Raw genomic sequence first — 17,377 nt, forward strand, 5'->3', positions numbered from 1 at the left:
TTCTGTCACTGCTGTCCTGCCGGATACTGCTGCTGGCCTGAAAAGGCTGTCTAAGAACCAAACGGCTCCCTTAAATTTTCAGGTAAATTTGTTATCAGCTGCTTGCTCACTATAGCAGTTCTGCTTTGTTAAATTCTCCTCCGATGCAGTTTCAGGACACTAACAGATACTTAAGCCTCAGTCCTCGCCTGAGTCCTTGTCATCATGGACTTGTATGAGATCAGAGGAGGCAGGCTGGGTGTAATTGCAGAGGAAGCCGAGCTCCAGGAGTTAAGCAGAGAGTCTACTGCTATGGAGACCTACAATGTAGGCTCACCTCCATCTCCCACTGCAGCAGAAGATGGAAGTGATGGTGAGGAGGATGCTTTTAAGGAGGGAGAAACTGAGGTGAGGACACTAACTAACTACCTATGTTCAGCCACAGTCGTCTCATTGCATTTAATCACTTCTCTGAGAGAATGCCAACACAATACAGAAGAGTAAAATAAATAGCTGAGTGAGGGGAAACATCTGATTAAGATACACTCATAGTAAACAGCAACATAAACTCTTAACTGTTACCCCTCATTGTAGTCTGTGTTGCAGGTTTGAATTAAATGTGAAAAGAGCTCAAGCTTGCGTTATGACTGCTTTCAGGGGGAGATCATCTTGATTCGCGATCAGCTGCAAGAGAAGGTTGCAGAGATGGAGAGCTTTGCTGGTCATCTGGAAGAGATCTTCCTTACAGTGGAGGTACTACTCAAACGTCTAGTCTGATCTCCTTTGTTTTGACATAACTTTACTGTTTTATTATCATATGAATATGCAGAGATGCTTTTTTCCTTTTTTTTTACTCATAGACAGTAATAAAGTCATCACAAGCCCATTTTATTACATCAAATTGTTGTTTTTTTAATTTGTTCTTTCCTGTAAAACAAATGTGTTACACTCTAACTCTCTCATATTATTGCACGTTCAGGAGAATTTTGGCCGTCAAGAGCAGCACTTGGAGCAGCACTACAATGACGTGCTGCAGACACTGTCTCAGCGACAGGATGAGAGCGCGGCAAGGTTGGAGGAGGAGAAGAAGAGTAAGCTGGAAGCCCTGTACGGTCAGCTGCTGGCCTGTGGTCAGGCACTCGATGCCTCCAAGGAGCTCATCGAGACAGCGCAGGAGGTCTACCGCAGCCAGGACAAGAGGCTTCTTTTGAAGGTGATAAATGACTCCACTGGATCATATTTGCAGATGGCCCCAAAAATAAATAAATAAATAAAACATGGCCAGCTAATGCAATTGTGGATATGAAGCATTGATTAGCATTTATTCATTTATTTATTTTGCTATTGAAATTACTTCTTTGGATTTTATTGACAGACAGTTATGCCCACAATTAAAAGGTAAGCATGAGGCTGCACAGTGAGTCTGCACAGTGTGACACTGCAGGTGTGATATTAAGAGATCGAGCATCAATAACATGTGAGATTTGTCTTCCCTTTAGTTTCAGACTTTAGTTTTATTTAACTTGATATATTTTAAAATCCCAGTTGAAGGTCCACTTACTGAACTTAGCAAATAAAAACAAAAAAAGAACCTTGAACCTAGCACAAAAAGTAAAGAAATTTGTATTTGGTCAATTATTTTATTTATTTATTTATTTTTGTAAGGTTGCTTCCTGCCAATAGACCTATACGTTGGAAAGCCTGTTTATTTCCCCTTAAATGTAGCCACATTTATTAGGGAAAATGCATTTGTGGGCTGAGCAGCAGAGTTGAGTATGTGGGTCGCGCCCGTGAAACACTTGCCAAATTTCCTCTTCCAATACCAGTCAGCTTATTCTGCTACTGACTCTTGTTTGGTGTAGTTTATTGGACTGGATGATTAAAGTCTGAAGAAACAATTTATTCATTTAACAAACAGGGCCCTGAGTAGCACGTGGAAGATCCACACACAGCCACAACAGCCTGGCACCTCCTCCTCATGCTGGTCACCAGCTTGGTCACACGCTGCTGTGGGACGGCATCTCAATATGGTTGTGTTGGCTGACTTGCGACAAATGCTGTTAAATTGACAATATGTCTTGTTTCTTCAGACTTCAATCATTCATATTCATTCATGGGCACAACCCACAGACACAACTCTGCTGAACAAACTCCATCTACTGTACAAAACATGCTTGCATGCTTGATGAAAAGCACGTAAAGTATTTATTTTATGGTCAAATTTTGAACATTAGCCTGATAACGCACTGCACGTTTTTTAAAATCAGGGCTTTTTTTTGTTCTGTACCACACTAGAATCGAGGAGTTTGCCAAAGACGAGGTTGACCTCACGCTGTCTACATGTCTTGAATTCAACACACCGCTCGCTGACCTGTCGGATGTCAAAACCATGATGGACTCGATCAACGTTGTTCCAGGTCTGAATCTACAAATCGCCTCCTCTGGTTCACTTTCCGCCTCCTTCTCTGTCACTTGAAAAATACAAATCTAGCAACACGCCGTGTCTTGCGTCACTGAAAATGAGAATCCTAATAATAGGAATCACACAGAGGTGTCAGTGTTGAGCTTCAACCAGAACAGAGCTGTCTTAACATTTAGATTTTTGTACTTTAAAAAGACTTCTTGATAACTGTGCTGAATTTACAGTGAATCTCTATCAAACAACCCCCAGCTCCATCTGCCCCAGTAATCAATCCCCAGATGCCCAACTCTGCCACTCAGACATCCCTGCGCGTGTGCTGGAGCTTGTTCTCTGATGACACAGTGGAGTACTACGAGCTTTACTACAGGCCGGTGCTGGAGGATACACCAGCAGACAGCACCTTCACACCGCAGGGTATAAACCAGAGACGCTCCCTGCAGATGTGCACTGCATGATAATGTCACCATCTGCTGCTCAACTTGTATCTACTGATCTCCCTGAAAATATTGCGATCTAAAGGTGTGCTCATCTTTTTGTTTTTTATTTAAGTGAGCAAGGTAACGTTGAAGGAGACGCACTGCACTGTTGCAGATTTGCTGCCCAATGCTCAGTACGAGCTCTGGGTGACGGCTACCAATACCACAGGCATCAGCCCAGCCAGCGAGAAGGCCTTATACATGACGGGTAACAAATGTCACTCTCCAACTACGTGAGGAGTTCTTAAACTTGTGGCAGTTTAAAATAATAATAGTTCTGCCACTTTCCTCAGCTTTGCAATCACTCCAAAGTGGTGTGTTGGTGGGAATAAAAGTCTAAATCCTCTCTCCCCTAGTGCCATCACCTCCAGTGATTAAGCAGAGGGAGTGCAGTAGCTGTCCAGAGGCTGCTCTGATCCGCTGGGAGTCAGGAAACACCAACCCCGTAGACTCCTACACGGTGGAGCTCAGGGAGATGGGTGCAGACGGCACAGAGAGCAGCATTACCGAGTAAGAGGTGTTATTAACGAGACCGATTTGGCAAGCTCAAAATTTAACCGTGCCCTCTCCTTGAAATCTGTCACTTTGAAAAGGCCACGCCTAGAGTTAAAGTTAAAATAGCTCGGTAAAAATAGAAGCGCTTGGCTGGAAACGCAGAGCTTCAAAGACGCAGTACTCCGTGATATTAGGCTCCACTGGCTTTTTCCTTTGATAAGGCTTTTGCTTCAAAATAAACAAGCTGGTGTTAGTGCTTGCCTGGGAAGTTTTGTTTTTTTGAGGTCCCATGGATATAGAGCTGCTGAATCAAGATGCACTCTGTCCTAGAAAATCTATTCTTAGCTTCAGCCCTTGCAGTGCTGTTGGCCTCAGCTAGAATGCTGTGCCCACATTTGGGGTCATTTTCATTTCTTATCCAGTCGCTCTGGAGAACACTTTAAACATTTATCTGTGCAGTAAACTCTCTTTTTATTATGATTTTTTTTTTCAAGCTAGACTTAAAGAAAATGTTCAATTATGAGTATATACAAATATAAGTTTCTGTTTAACCACCAGAATTTCAAGGTGATCTTTCAGTGATTTATGTTTTGGTAACCATACACAATAAAATACAGTTCACAAAGTGATCAGTGTTCTGCATTTACTATATATTTAAAGGAAGACGCGTGACCCTCATGTCTCAATTACAACCCCAGGTCTATTGTAGCAGTGCCCACCTGTCAGTGTCTGATCCAGCTGCAGCCAGGACAACGTTACCTCATCTCTGTGAGAGCGGTCAACATCGGAGGGCCCAGTGACAGGAGCGAACCAATTTCTATCACCACGACAGGTGAGAAACAATTGGGATCAGCGTTTTCATTATGTTTTTGGCTCACTCATAGGCGGTATGGACCTTATCGTTTAAAGCAGAACAGTTATGTCTGTTTGTAACTTTAAGCATCTACTTGTTGATCATCCCCATCATGTTTGAGACTCCTTTCGCTTAGAAAGAGCATATAAGTTTATTTATTGTTAGCCTTGTTTAAACAGAGGTTGCACGATTAGAATAAATCAATCTGATGTCCTGTGTTTAAGCCGTAGCTTAAATAAATATACCTTCTTACTACATACATGGATTCAGGCAGTCTTTGCAATCAAACACCCATTTACCTGTGCAGGTACGTTTTTCTATCTCCTGGAGGACACTGCCCATCCTTGCCTGTCCATCTCTGAAGATGGCTTCACAATCTTTTATGGAGATGAAGAACTTCCCATAAGTGCCATGGCCTTAGATGACAACACCTTTACCAGGTGCGAATAATGGGAACCTTGACTTATAAAGATGACTCTATACACTTGCAGATGTTTAAATGTCCGTGTCTTTACAGATGTGTAGCTGTCCTTGGGGATCTGATTCCAGTGCGAGGAAGGCATTACTGGGAAGTTGAGGTGGATGATGGGACAGAGTTCCGGATCGGAGTTGCCTATGAGGACACAGAGAGGAACTCGTATCTTGGGGCCAACAGTACCTCGTGGTGTATGAGACACATCCTGAGTCCATCCAGGTAGCAGTCAGTACCAGCCAGGGTTCTTTCATCAGCTTCACTGCTGAACACCCTGTGATGTCCTGTCAGTACTCTTTACACATTAGTACTCCTCCAAAATAACTGCACACCAGGGATCCTATAGGTAAACTATGCCTGTGAACAACGGTTTAGCAAATATACAAAAGCACAACTGCTGAACCGCAAAATACTTGTATCCGATTGCTCTAACAAAGTCCCCATATATTTCATCTTAATCATCTCAGTTTGAACAGCGTCTGCGTGTTTTCAAGACAAGTGCTGTAGTAGCTTTGGTTTTCTGCTCAGTCATTTTTCTTAAATATACTTGTTCCCTGAAAAGAAGCAGACATTTTCACAGGACTCCACAGACCTAATAGATGCAGACTTTTCCACCAATCTGATAGCAGAATTAACATGCGGATCCTCTGAGGGCCTACTATTGCAGTTCTCAGAAACTGGGCCAAGACTTTATTTTTAGCATTCAGAAATTTTCCCTTTCCTAAGCAAAAAAAAAAAAAAAAAAAAAAGTGCATCCGTTCTGTGTGAAACTAAGCCCATTGAAGGGAGAAAAGCCCACAGCTGAATATCTGTTACTTTATAATAGTTTCTATGGCAACTCTTCTTGGAACAAAGCAGGACAGATGAATTATCACATTTAGCGAGTCATTCGCAGCAGCATATCACACGAGCCCTGAATATGGCTCCCATTGTGGACATCTTCTTGTTGATTCTGCCTACGCACAATTTAACAAGCACATTTTTCATTTTCTTTAAGCTGCAGCCATTTGAAATCCTGCTGTTGGCTCATTATTCAGCATCTGCTTTCCTAATGGCTGACAGAGCGGGAAAATCATCAACAGTATGAATAAAATTGCTTTTTGACACACTCAATAATAATGCGTCTCCCTTTGTTAGGCATAAATACGAGTTTCTGCACAACGGCTGGAGTCCTGACTTGAGGATCACTGTGAACCCCGTACGGATTGGAGTGGCACTCGACTACGACAGAGGGACTCTGTCTTTCTTTAACGTAAATCTGGAACAACATCTGCACACCTTCCACTGTCACTTCCAAAATTACGTCCACCCCTGCTTTAGCCTGGACAACCCGGGAGCGCTTACTGTACACAACAGCATAGAAGCTCCTGAATACACATTCATCTGACATCAGAAGTATCAAGAAGAAATAAAAACCCAGGCAACAAGGACAAAACAATTATCGACTTTAATACTTACCAAAGAGCTCGGTGACATCGAACAAAACCAATGTTTGTAACGCCAATCTCCATTAAAAACTGAACTTTCTCACTAAAGACAACACACTGCTTTCAAATGTTTTTATTATAGTATTCCATGGGAACAGGCATACACCATTTTCCAAGATAAGAAAAGGTTTCACTAAATTGTACAATATTTAAACCACCTGTGACTGCAGCAGACTTGAGTGTTTAAGTCCAAAGGGGGAAATAAGGAGCTGTCTTTTCTTTGCGCTCCCACCAAAAAAAAAAAAAAAAAAAAATGCATTTGAGAAAAAAAATGAAAGGGGGAAAAAAACCAATTGAAATTATAATACAACTATATTCACATATGTAGAAGGAAAGTCCACCCAGAATACTTCCACACACTGTATAAAGTGGCTAATGATGATGTGTTTGAATTTGCAATCAGATCACTATTTCATAAAAAAATAAAATGAAAATAAAAAACCCACAAATGTAGCCCAAAGAGGTGTGACATTTTAACATAAATCCACACTGACGCTGAAATAGTTCGCATCTAGACTTCTATATTTACATTTTCTACATAGGCAGCAGAAAGTTTGAATACGCCCCCCCCTTACTTTACTCCCCCCCAAAAAAACCTTCTATTTCCACATGTGTCCTTTTTTTAAAAGCATGTTACGAATGCTGTATGAAGACCGATGGGCTTTGAAGGTTGGCTACCTGATCTAAAAGGTATGTCAATAGTAAAAGGGGTACACAAACTTTCAAAGAACTGTCTCCAAGATCCTGACAGAGCTTAAAATTAAAAATGCATCTGTTCTGAAAAACGGAAGAATAAAAAGGACTCTCCCCTGCTTTGTGCGAAGGCAGTTGTCAGCAAATATATTTGTCTTTGTAGTAAATGTGGTGTAACATGCCAGAACAGTGTATGATACAAGGGTGGACTTTTCCTTTGATGCGGTTTGAGTTTGTGAAACTTGCTGATCTACTGAATGTGGTCTATGAATGTCCTGGACAGTGGGGATGGGACGGGGCAGAGGTTATGAGTTATCTGTCTTACTGCTACGGCTCCTCTCCTCCTCTTCATCGGAGGAATCCCCTCCATAGGGCACTAACCCTGATGTATCACTGAACACTTTAGGCTTCTTCTCGCACACCTCGTCTTGAACACCTGCAAGAGCACAATAAAGGAAAAAAAGAAAAATGGAGAGAGAGAGAGAAGTAGAAGAAAGGTGGGAGATATGAGCAAGAGAAAAAGAGAAAAGAGAAGGGGAGTAGACAAAGCAGGAGAAGAAAACAAAAAGGAAACCCATTGAGGAGCCCCATATTAGCGGTGGTTTTTGAGTTCGTTTGATCCACAGCCAGGGGGAGGGAAGATATCAAATGAAACGGCAGCAGATCACACATCCATAACAGGCAGGTCCAGGGACACATGTTGAGAGAGAAAACAAGGGAAAGACAAAAAACATATACAAGAAGAGCATGTTAGTGAGTTTCACCAGCGGAAGGTTTCACACAGGTCTCCACTCCTCCCCCATTGCTCCACGGGGGGGAGATGCCATTTCATGTAACAGACAACACCACAGAAGAAATATCTGAGTACTCAGGCTCTCAGAGTATTAGGAAATAAAGAACAGCATACCCAATGACGCGGTGCTGCTGGGCAGACTCGCTGGATCATCCGTCACGGCATCTCTTGGCCTTTTGCGTGCAACAGCGGCGGGAGCCACGCAGGGAGGTGGCGGGGGAGGCATCAGAAACCTGAACAGAGAAAAATATGAATATCTACGCTACACAAGACTCATGAAGAACAAGGGAAAAACAATGATCTATGAGCAGACCTTTCTACTTCTTTCTCCTCGCCAACACTGGGTGCAGGAAGGGTGGACTCCTGATGAGTTGGACCCTCTGGAGAGATGGCGTAGGGCTAAAAAGACAGAACATTCAAGCCTTTTTACAAACTTTCAAAAGAAAAAGCTTGTCTCAAAAGAAAATTATTTTAGCATGTGAAAACCTTGGAAGACACTCAGAGCTTCCCATTTGCTTCAAGTTATTTTGATACTCAGCTAAGGCTGCAACAAGATCCAGCAAGTTTGCTCACTTACAAAGAAATGAACAGTTGCTAATTTTTATGGTAGTTCCAATGTAATGGAGAGAAACCAGGAAAAAAAAAACTATTCAATTTTTCAAGTTATAGACTATCCCATAAAACCCGGATCCCACAGATAGGCTGTGTGGCACAGAGATGACAAATAATTACTCCTGATCTCATTCAACTCATTATGTGTATCAAGCAAACCTGTCCAGTTACTTCAATTTAAACCTGTCCACCATCATGAGCAAGACCAAACAACAGTGCAAACATGGTGACAAACTACAAAGACACATCTTACTACTGTCAAACTACACTTTGAGATCAAATATTCATTTCACTCATCTACATGTAAATCATTTCAGAACTTTTATGCAGTTTCTAAGTGAGCCAGCTAACAAATTCAAGCAGGGGATCAAATTAATATTTCCCCCGCTGTATAACACAGACCTCTTGCATGGACTAAGGCATTAAAATCTTTAATATTCTATTTTAAAATATCTGAATTTAAAGGCAGATCTATAGTAGGGAGCAACTAGAGAGAAATCTGCTTATAAATTACAACCCAAAGTGCTTTTGATGGGAGATAATAGGCACTACAGCTTCAATAAAGTTTGTTTTTGAACTGAGCACTGATAAAACATGATCAGATTTTCATCCAAGCCAAAGTTGTGGCCAAATGCAATCAAACAAAAACAAAAAAACCCCAAAACAAACCTGTTGTACTTTTCACATCTTTACTGAACAGTAATCTAAGGTTATCTTCCTAATTGGAACATGTTGTTAGTACAATACAATTTTATTTATATAGCACATTTAAAAACCCGAAGGCACACCAAAGTGCTTCACAGTAATATGGAGAGTCAGCATAAGTCAATAACAGGGTACAAATCGGGCACAAGCACAGGCAGCATAGAGGCACTAACAGACCAGAAGAGTTAGATAAATACAAAATCTGCTAAGAAGACAAAAACAGCAGTAAAATTAATAATAAAATAATAAATTTAATAAAACTTAAAAGATTTAAAAGTGTAAAATTTAAAAGATTTAAAAGGGTATTAACTGGTCAGGAAAGCCAAGTCAAATAGATATGCTTTTAATCTTGATTTAAAGGATTGGATAGAGTCCATGGCTCGAATAGAAGCAGGGAGGCTATTCCAAAGGTTTTGTTCAGCTGAAGCAAAGGCATGATCGCCTATGGTCTTCAGTCTAAACTTAGGTTGGGCCAGGAGTAATTGACCTGATGATCTTAATGCACGACAAGGAGTGTACAGATTGAGGAGGTCAGTGAGGTAGCCGGGCGCAATGTTATTCAGGATTTTAAAAGTGAGTAGCAAGATTTTAAGCTCAATGCGATATTTGATTGGTAAGCAGTGTAGATCAACAAGACCCGGAGTAATAGGGTCAAATTTTCTAGTTCCAGTAAGAAGGCGAGCCGCAGCATTCTGAACGAGTCGCAGCCTTTGAAGAGAGAACAGTAGAGAGAATTACAGTAATCTAACCTGGAGGTCACAAAAGCGTGGATAAGTTTTTCCAGGTCCCTGTGTGGTATATAATGCTTAGCTTTAGAAATCTGGCGCAGTTGGAAAAAAAACAAAACAAAAAAAACCAAAAACAGATTTAACTACAGATGATACTTGCTTATCAAGCTTAAAGGAGCTATCCAAATAGACACCCAGGTTACGCATAGAATCAGAGAGACAGTTAGCTAGGGGCCCCAGCAGGGCAACAAGCTGGTCTCAAGGAATATGGCTGTCGAACACCGTAACTTCAGTTTTTTTCTCATTTAAAATGAGAGAATTATCTGACAGCCAATCTTTAACCTCTCTCAGGCAATCGTACAGGGAGTTCAATGATGCTGACAAATCATCAGTCAGTTGACGATAGATTTGAATGTCATCAGTGTAAAAGTGATAAGAAATATTGTATTTTTCAAATATGGAGCCCAAGGGTAGCATACACAAAGAGAATAATAGAGGGCCCAATACAGACCCCTGGGGCACACCACAACAGAGAGGGGCAACAGAGGAAGAGTATCCTCCCATCACAACAGAGAAGGATCTATCTGTGAGGTAAGAATTAAACCAGTTAAGGGCAGAACCCTTGATGCCTACAACATGCTCTAGCCTCCTCAAGAGTATATTATGATCAACCATGTGAAAGGGTGAAGACAGATCCAATAAAACTAAAACGGCAGGGCGACTAGAGTCAGCAAATACAAGAAGATCATTATAGACTCTTAGAAGGGCCATTTCAGTGCTATGGTGTGGCTTAAAGTCAGACTGGTATTTGTCAGTAATATTATTTGCAACTAAGTAAGCCTGTATTTGAAGACAGACTGCTTTCTCTAAAATTTTTGATAAAAACGGAAGTTTCGAGTTTGGCCTATAATAGGACATACTTTAACTAGGGGTGCAACGATACACAAAATTCACGGTTCGGTTTGATACTTTGGTGTCACGGTTCGATATTTTTTCAATACAAAAAAAAAAAAAAATGTTCATGCCTTTTTAATTTGTCATTTATTAAAATTATAAATATATATTTTAACTCAAAAGTACAGTTTTTAAATTTAATGTTGCTGAAACAACAAAGTAATAAAAAATTTTTTTTATCTGATCGAGAAATCACTCATCTTTGGAAAAGAGAGTTTATTACAGAGAAATGGCTCTTTCCAAAATAAAAGCTATACTATCCGCTTCTTCTGGGCTATATTCTCAGCAGCATATTAAACATATCAGGTCCCCATAAGGAGAATCATGTGCTAACAGCTGTCTAAATGACTCGGGTAAAGTTTGTAGCATGCGTGCTTGTTGTTTTTGTCTGCTTCCACTTGTCTTTGCACTAGGATGATGTCGGAGTAAATGTGCAGTCATATTCGTTGTGTTCCCCACTAGTGCTTTCAGCGTTAATCTCGTTGAAATGACGTTAACTCCACAACACCGCAAATCTCCGTTAACGAGCTACCGTGGATCGCCCCGTGCATGGGGCTGGACGGCCAACACGTTAACGAGCTAACTGCGCTAACACACTAGTTCCCACCATGTAATTGAGCATTGCGTGGCACATCCAACATACTGTTTTACTTTTGTCCATGACGTGCTGACCTTCAGGGTCATACGTCACATGAAAACCAAAATAGTTCCAAACGCCAGATCTGAATGAGGGTGGGGGAGGTTCAATTTGCCATGTTGCAACGACAGCTTAACTTCTGTCTCACTAGCTTGCCCTGCGCTCAGTGAATCTGCGTTCGACTACTCTGCCTAGGCTGCACTGTCGAGTGCAGATCCACTGAGCGCTCAACACAGACAGCATCGTCAGAAGTAAAGTTGATAAAATAAATGAAAAATTTTGTATTGTTCGATACATATGCGTACCGAACCGAAAGCACTGTATCGAACAGTTCAATATCGATCCGAGTATTGTTGCACCCCTAATTTTAACACACACTTTTTCCAGCATGGGCTCTAAATGATCATGCACATGTAGAGTGGAACTGCTGGTGTTTTATTAGCACAATAGTGATTGCCTATATTTCTGACACCATTGAAAATCCGAAAACACAAATAGCAATGGCAGAAGTCACAGATCCCCTCCCCGTATTAATCTTTTTTTTTTTTTTTTTTAAATTAACACAGTGATACAGATGAAACTAATGTCTGTGATCAAAAAACACTGCTTAGCTCCGTTTGATGGCCATTTGTATTACAGACAATAACTTTCAGCTTAAACACTTGTGTAATTTGGTAAACAACTAACTGGGAAAACAGAAAGCAAAAGAGACGGTCAGTATTTATGCTGAACAAACTGAAACTAATATTTTCATACAATAATTTCATGAGCTATAATTATGTGTAATTCTGTCCAATGTTGGTCGTTTAGCAGTGATGCCTGAAGCTTCTCTGTTTAAAACCAGATGGACTAATCAGCTGCAATTCAGACAGGTTTATCGGTGAGTAATGGTCATGTTAAAATGGGCAGAATTATCTATTAGTGATATGTACAGATGTTACTTTTCAGCTAACCTTTTCATCCTTAGCCCCCTCCTGGAATTGATGCTTGGGACTTCCTGAGTCAGGGGGGGTATTTAAAGATCCTTCAGGCTCCACTGTCTCACTGCTGCTTGGATCCTTGGGTAGGGCAAAACCAACACATACACATTGATGCTGCCACAGGACTTTAAGAGAACTAAAACTCCTCCTAAAGACCTCGATGACTTTCATGTCTTATTGCACTTCTAGTGTAAACTTGCACTGAAACTGGAAACTGATTAATCTATTCAGTGGTTTTAGCTATATGATGTCACAGTTTTTGATGGCTCTTCCAACAAGCAATTAAAAATGTAGCACACTAAATCAGCTGACTAATAAACGGGAACTTTAAGTAGTGGCAGCTTTAGACTTTTATAATTACCTGAACAAGATAGGGATGCGGTTTCCTAGGACACACCGGATACTGAACCATTGCCTGAGAAGATGGAGGGTTTGTCGACAAGTTAGAATGACTTGGGGGACCATTTGCCTTACTCCAATAACCAGTGGCTCCTGGATACGCTGAATAGCCGCCAGCATACCCATTTGCTGGGTAGTTATACCAGGACCCCTGGCTAGAGTAATTGCTATTAGGTGGAAATCCATGTACTGCGTATGCTGAAATGAAAGTATAGAACCCTGAGTTAATAGCACATATCACATGGATCAATAACAGGGTGTTTTGACAACTGTGACCTACTATTTCAAGCAATTGCTGAGCCACTAAAGACGTCACGGGAGGATTAATTACCACAAGGAGAACGAAGTTAGTCAGTACCTTACATTTGGTCACCCTGTTGGAATTTGCCTGTTTAGTTACAAGACTTAAGAAGAATACTCACACTGTGTCGAGCCCGTGGCTGTGTATATCGACACCATACGTGCATGCTCAGCTCTCACCTAAAGAATGAAAGAAACATTAAAATGATGTAATGAACCAGACAAAACTGCAGCTCTATAATCAGAAAGTTTTGTGGGTAGGTGCAGAGCACTCAAAACCTATCTCTGGAGATCAGGTGGTTCACACTACCACTTTCACTTTTGGAGGTGGGTATCAGTGAAAACTATACGCTTTAGTAGCTTCACTTTCTTACACCTCCTGTAAGACTTTCATGCAATACAAATCCCCTCTGACACAAATACAGTGATAACAGTGTGTACTTACGGTTTCCAGGAGACTCTCTGTGAGTTTCTTTGCCGATTCCAATCCAGCTGCATTTGGGTGGCTGTAACAAAGGTCCATTGTTAAACAGGATGTAACAGACTTAGTAAAGGACTAAAGCCACATATTATCATTACATAGACCAACTGTGAAGCCAACACTGTGCCATAACCTTTAAAACTTGTGCTTAATACGTGCTAGCTCAACTCACTGGCAAAGAAAAAACAAAAATAAGCTGCTAGACTGTTGGAATAGCAATAGGAAAGGTAATTTACAGGATTTACGTCATTAAAACTGTTTTTCCAGTTTCTACAGAAAGTTTTGTCTTTTCAAAAAGCAGAAATCTCCTTGGATGAATTCTGTGCCTCTGGATCTCTCCCACATCAATGGTCTGAAGAGACACAACTCTGGCCTACACCTGAACCATTTAGCACATGCTGCAGATGCGCAGTGTTCATCAGGTTAGTAAAACTAGCAAAAGCCATGCAGCAAACGACCATTCATCTGCAAGCAGGGCTCTAACACTGAAACCACACAGCACATACTGAATGTGTGTATATGTCATTTAACGACTCTTCCAATTAGAATGAACATACCTGATGTAGACATAAAGAGGTTCAAAGGACTCTCGTTTCGATGCTTGTTCTATGTAGCCAGAACCTTTTCCTCTGAGGAAGACTCGAGCTCCCGTCTCTGTCTGGATGTGACTCAGGTACGAACCTGCTGGACCCTCAACCTTTTCTTTCACATTGAATGAAGGCAACGCTTGGTCCAGACCCACAAAAATCTTTGTGTGCACAAAACTCTGAAGAGAAATAAAGACATGGTTACCTTACCAATACCATGTACCTTATGGCTGTTTAGTGAAATCATGCTTGACATTAGGCAGAAGTGCTTTGTAAGCAGATGCAGTAATCCAAGGCTTTTCACTGTAGACCAGGGACGTTCTCTCTGCTCCTTAATTTTGGAGGCAGGTATCAGTGAAAGCAACATAGTCTCCACTTGCTTCACTTTCTTTACCTCCACTCCCAATAACCTAGTCTGCATAATTAATTTTATATTTCATAACCCTAACTTTATCTTAGGTTTTGAGTAATGTAGCATTGTTATACACCCAAATAAACAATCCTACTACTGTGTGTCCCTCAGTTTACTGCCTGACTACAGAATCTTTCTCACTAAGCACTGTTAGTCTTGAACCTTTGGTTACAATGTACAGCTTATCTGTCTTTGTCCAATACTTAAGGAGACATAAATAACAAAATTAAAGATCAAGTTGTTGATATTTAGGGTTTGATGAGTTCACACAAATTTGACTTTATTTTTTAATCATCTGCCTACCCCTAAATGAGGAGCTGCTGGTCGATGACCCTGGGCTGGCACTGAAGTGGTATTGGGCATCCGTGGCACAGTAGAAGGAACGACAGGTCGAGGCGGCTGAGGGTAGAGAGTGAGCGGTGGAATTACAGGCACCTGCTGTCCCCCCGAGGCTGCTGAGGTCCTCATCACATCCTCAGAGATGATCTCCTTTATCCTGATTACAGCCTCTGTTGCAAAGAAAAGTGACCAATATTTGAGCATCTGCCACATCAATTGTTACATGCTGTGACATTTGTGAATTACATTAGATGATGTCAGCCTCAGCATATTAAGCCAATAAAATGTGCTACTTACTGTTGACTTGTTCTTGGGTCTTTCCCTGAACGTGCAAATACAAAGGTCTTTGTCTAAAGGAAAGAAAATCGGTCATGGACAACATTTTACACTCTTTATCACTGCAAAACTCATTAATTCAGGTTTGTCTGTTTACTTTTATTAGATGAACTTCACTATTCTAGTAAATAATTAATGTAGATTTTCTTAAGACACAATATGCAAATGGGTGGGAAGGGGGGGGGGGGGGGGGTCTACTTTTGCAGAAACAAAGTATTAAGACTTGAAACACATACCCTGCTGCTATTCCCTTTTCAGTTTCTGTCATGAAATGACCTTTTGTTGAAACGATGGCTCCACTAAACTGTCGAATCTGAAAAAGGTAAAAGAAGATTTTAAAAAAGAAAAAAAAAAAGAAGATATTTTAAGAGACAACTTGTTTTAAAAGTTCTTAAAGTGTGACAAAAGTGTTAAATGGAACACTGCTATGGTCACTTTCCACCAACCTCCTCCTGTGTTTTGCCTTTAGTAAGAAGGTCCCTGCAGTTGAGTGGTACATCATTTATGTCGACTTCAGTGACCACCATCTCTTCTGTAACAGCTGGCACAGGCACACTTGGAGGAGTCTAAAATATATGAAATAACACAGAAAACTTAAACTCCATTAATAACGACAAAAACATACATGATACAGTTATTCAAAGCAGCTCTCTAACTGCACACCTTTGCAAGTAATGGTGGAGGAGTCAACAGCTTTCCTTTTGCCATCAACATAGCATTTATTTTAGCAGCCATTGCTGCAGCCATTTCAACTCCTCCCTGAGGAGATTTTCCTCCCGTTTCTGGTGCCTGGGAAACTGTGCTGTTTGGTCCAGAAACGACTCCTGACAATGAGATAGGGTGGGCTGCATTTTCACTGCTCTTCTGCTGCTGTATGTCTACACTCTGTTTAGGCTGGGCTGGCTTATCCCAACGGCTGGTTAGGCACCTGAAAAAAAGATATACTATAACATATAACATACTATAACTATAATACTATAACAATCCAAGTTTATCAAATTATTTATTGACAGTATTCCTATACCTAACGCTTTTTCATCTTTATTTCTTCCTAAATGTTTTCCATTATGTCTTGGGAAATACTTTGTTTTGACACGTGTTACGCAAATAAAGTTATTATTATTTGCCTAAAATAAATATAAACAAAAAACAACTCCGTGACGTCAAATAAAAGGGGACTAGGTATTTTAACCTAAGGACAGCCTGAGAAATACTACATGAGCACCCATATTACCACTGTCCAAACCAGTCATTGGAATTTAAAGTATCGGCACAACATTTTGTCTGTGCTATAACGATCTGTTTAGATACCGTACACTAATACATTGTGGTATCACAAGACAAATTGCCTAACACTTCGCTGATGATGCTAAACAGTAAACGTGGTGAATAGCTGTTTATTTTAGCCAATCGTATTCCGCGTTACTAGACATCTGTCATACCGGTGCATTTCAATGTTTTAACAATCTTTCGTGTGTAAAATCTGTGGATTCTGGTAACGGTAGAAGCTGTTAGCTAACATATTAGCAAATAAGACGGCGTTAGTCATTGCTAAGCTATCAGACGCCGAGAGCTAAGCTAGCTAGCTATCAAGTTACGATACGGTTTCACGAGTTTTTCCAATAAAATATAATTTTGGTGTACACTGAACACATAAGCTCTGAGTAACCCATGTATGTTGTTGAATTTTTTTTAGCGTCAAATAACACCCTGCAATCTAACTTTTACTAACAGGCCATGGTAGTGCTGGCAGTTAGCAGATTAAGCTAACAAACACTAGCTTACTGTTCGGTGAACTCTGCAGTGTGGCGTTAGCTTGTGTAACGACTACTCAGTTCTAACAAACTAAACAGACACTCACGGTGTTTGCCCCGTCATTCCTGAAGACATAGCACAACTCCACTAAATAGATAGTAAATTGATACTAGTTTTCGGATACAGTACAAAAGCTACACGGCCTTAGCCATCGGTCTTCTTTCTCTCCTGCTCCGGCGATTTCTTCTGACGACTTGTCGCAAAGTCTGACTTGGCGGAAGCGGAGCTGTCCTCGTGTTCTGGAAGAGTCTCTCTCACTTTCAGTACGCTTCATAACAAATCAAGGCTCACCTGGTTAACGTAGCATTATGCTAGCCTGTTGATTTAAAATAAAGTAAAAGAAAAGAAACACATTAAAAAGTTTATTTTTTTCTCCCCCCAGCATCTTAAACCAAGGACAGCGCGAACACAAAGCGCTTATT

General features: G+C 40.8%; 2 protein-coding genes across 4 annotated transcripts; one reads left to right on the forward strand and one right to left on the reverse strand.

The window, feature by feature from the left end:
- Nucleotides 1-14: 14 nt before the first annotated feature.
- Nucleotides 15-6,263, forward strand: fsd2 (fibronectin type III and SPRY domain containing 2). 3 transcript variants are annotated; one of them, XM_085349057.1, is made up of 13 exons: nucleotides 15-82; nucleotides 150-387; nucleotides 637-732; nucleotides 959-1,192; nucleotides 1,355-1,377; nucleotides 2,275-2,396; nucleotides 2,651-2,815; nucleotides 2,951-3,085; nucleotides 3,234-3,387; nucleotides 4,071-4,204; nucleotides 4,533-4,665; nucleotides 4,743-4,919; nucleotides 5,835-6,263. In XM_085349057.1, exons 2-13 carry the CDS (start codon nucleotides 205-207, stop codon nucleotides 6,082-6,084), a joined length of 1,806 nt encoding a protein of 601 aa, XP_085205183.1. In that variant the 5' UTR covers nucleotides 15-82; nucleotides 150-204; the 3' UTR covers nucleotides 6,085-6,263. The 3 variants fall into 3 exon arrangements, with proteins under 3 accessions (XP_085205183.1, XP_085205187.1, XP_085205111.1); XM_085349061.1 differs by having other exon boundaries at nucleotides 167-387; XM_085348985.1 differs by having other exon boundaries at nucleotides 15-387.
- Nucleotides 6,087-17,143, reverse strand: LOC146639955 (KH homology domain-containing protein 4-like). The gene is made up of 14 exons (XM_085349070.1): nucleotides 17,002-17,143; nucleotides 15,804-16,068; nucleotides 15,587-15,706; nucleotides 15,377-15,453; nucleotides 15,102-15,154; nucleotides 14,769-14,974; nucleotides 14,024-14,232; nucleotides 13,431-13,491; nucleotides 13,108-13,165; nucleotides 12,648-12,883; nucleotides 12,260-12,364; nucleotides 7,984-8,069; nucleotides 7,785-7,903; nucleotides 6,087-7,313 (listed from the first exon to the last, which is right to left on the reverse strand). The coding sequence occupies exons 1-14, from the start codon at nucleotides 17,028-17,030 to the stop codon at nucleotides 7,183-7,185; spliced, it is 1,755 nt and encodes a 584-aa protein (XP_085205196.1). The 5' UTR covers nucleotides 17,031-17,143; the 3' UTR covers nucleotides 6,087-7,182.
- Nucleotides 17,144-17,377: the final 234 nt, after the last annotated feature.

This window comes from Diplotaxodon limnothrissa, linkage group LG1 (assembly GCF_057381915.1).
Source record: "Diplotaxodon limnothrissa isolate DT_005_m linkage group LG1, D_limnothrissa_male_GT1.1, whole genome shotgun sequence".
In the NCBI taxonomy this organism is placed as follows: domain Eukaryota; kingdom Metazoa; phylum Chordata; class Actinopteri; order Cichliformes; family Cichlidae; genus Diplotaxodon; species Diplotaxodon limnothrissa.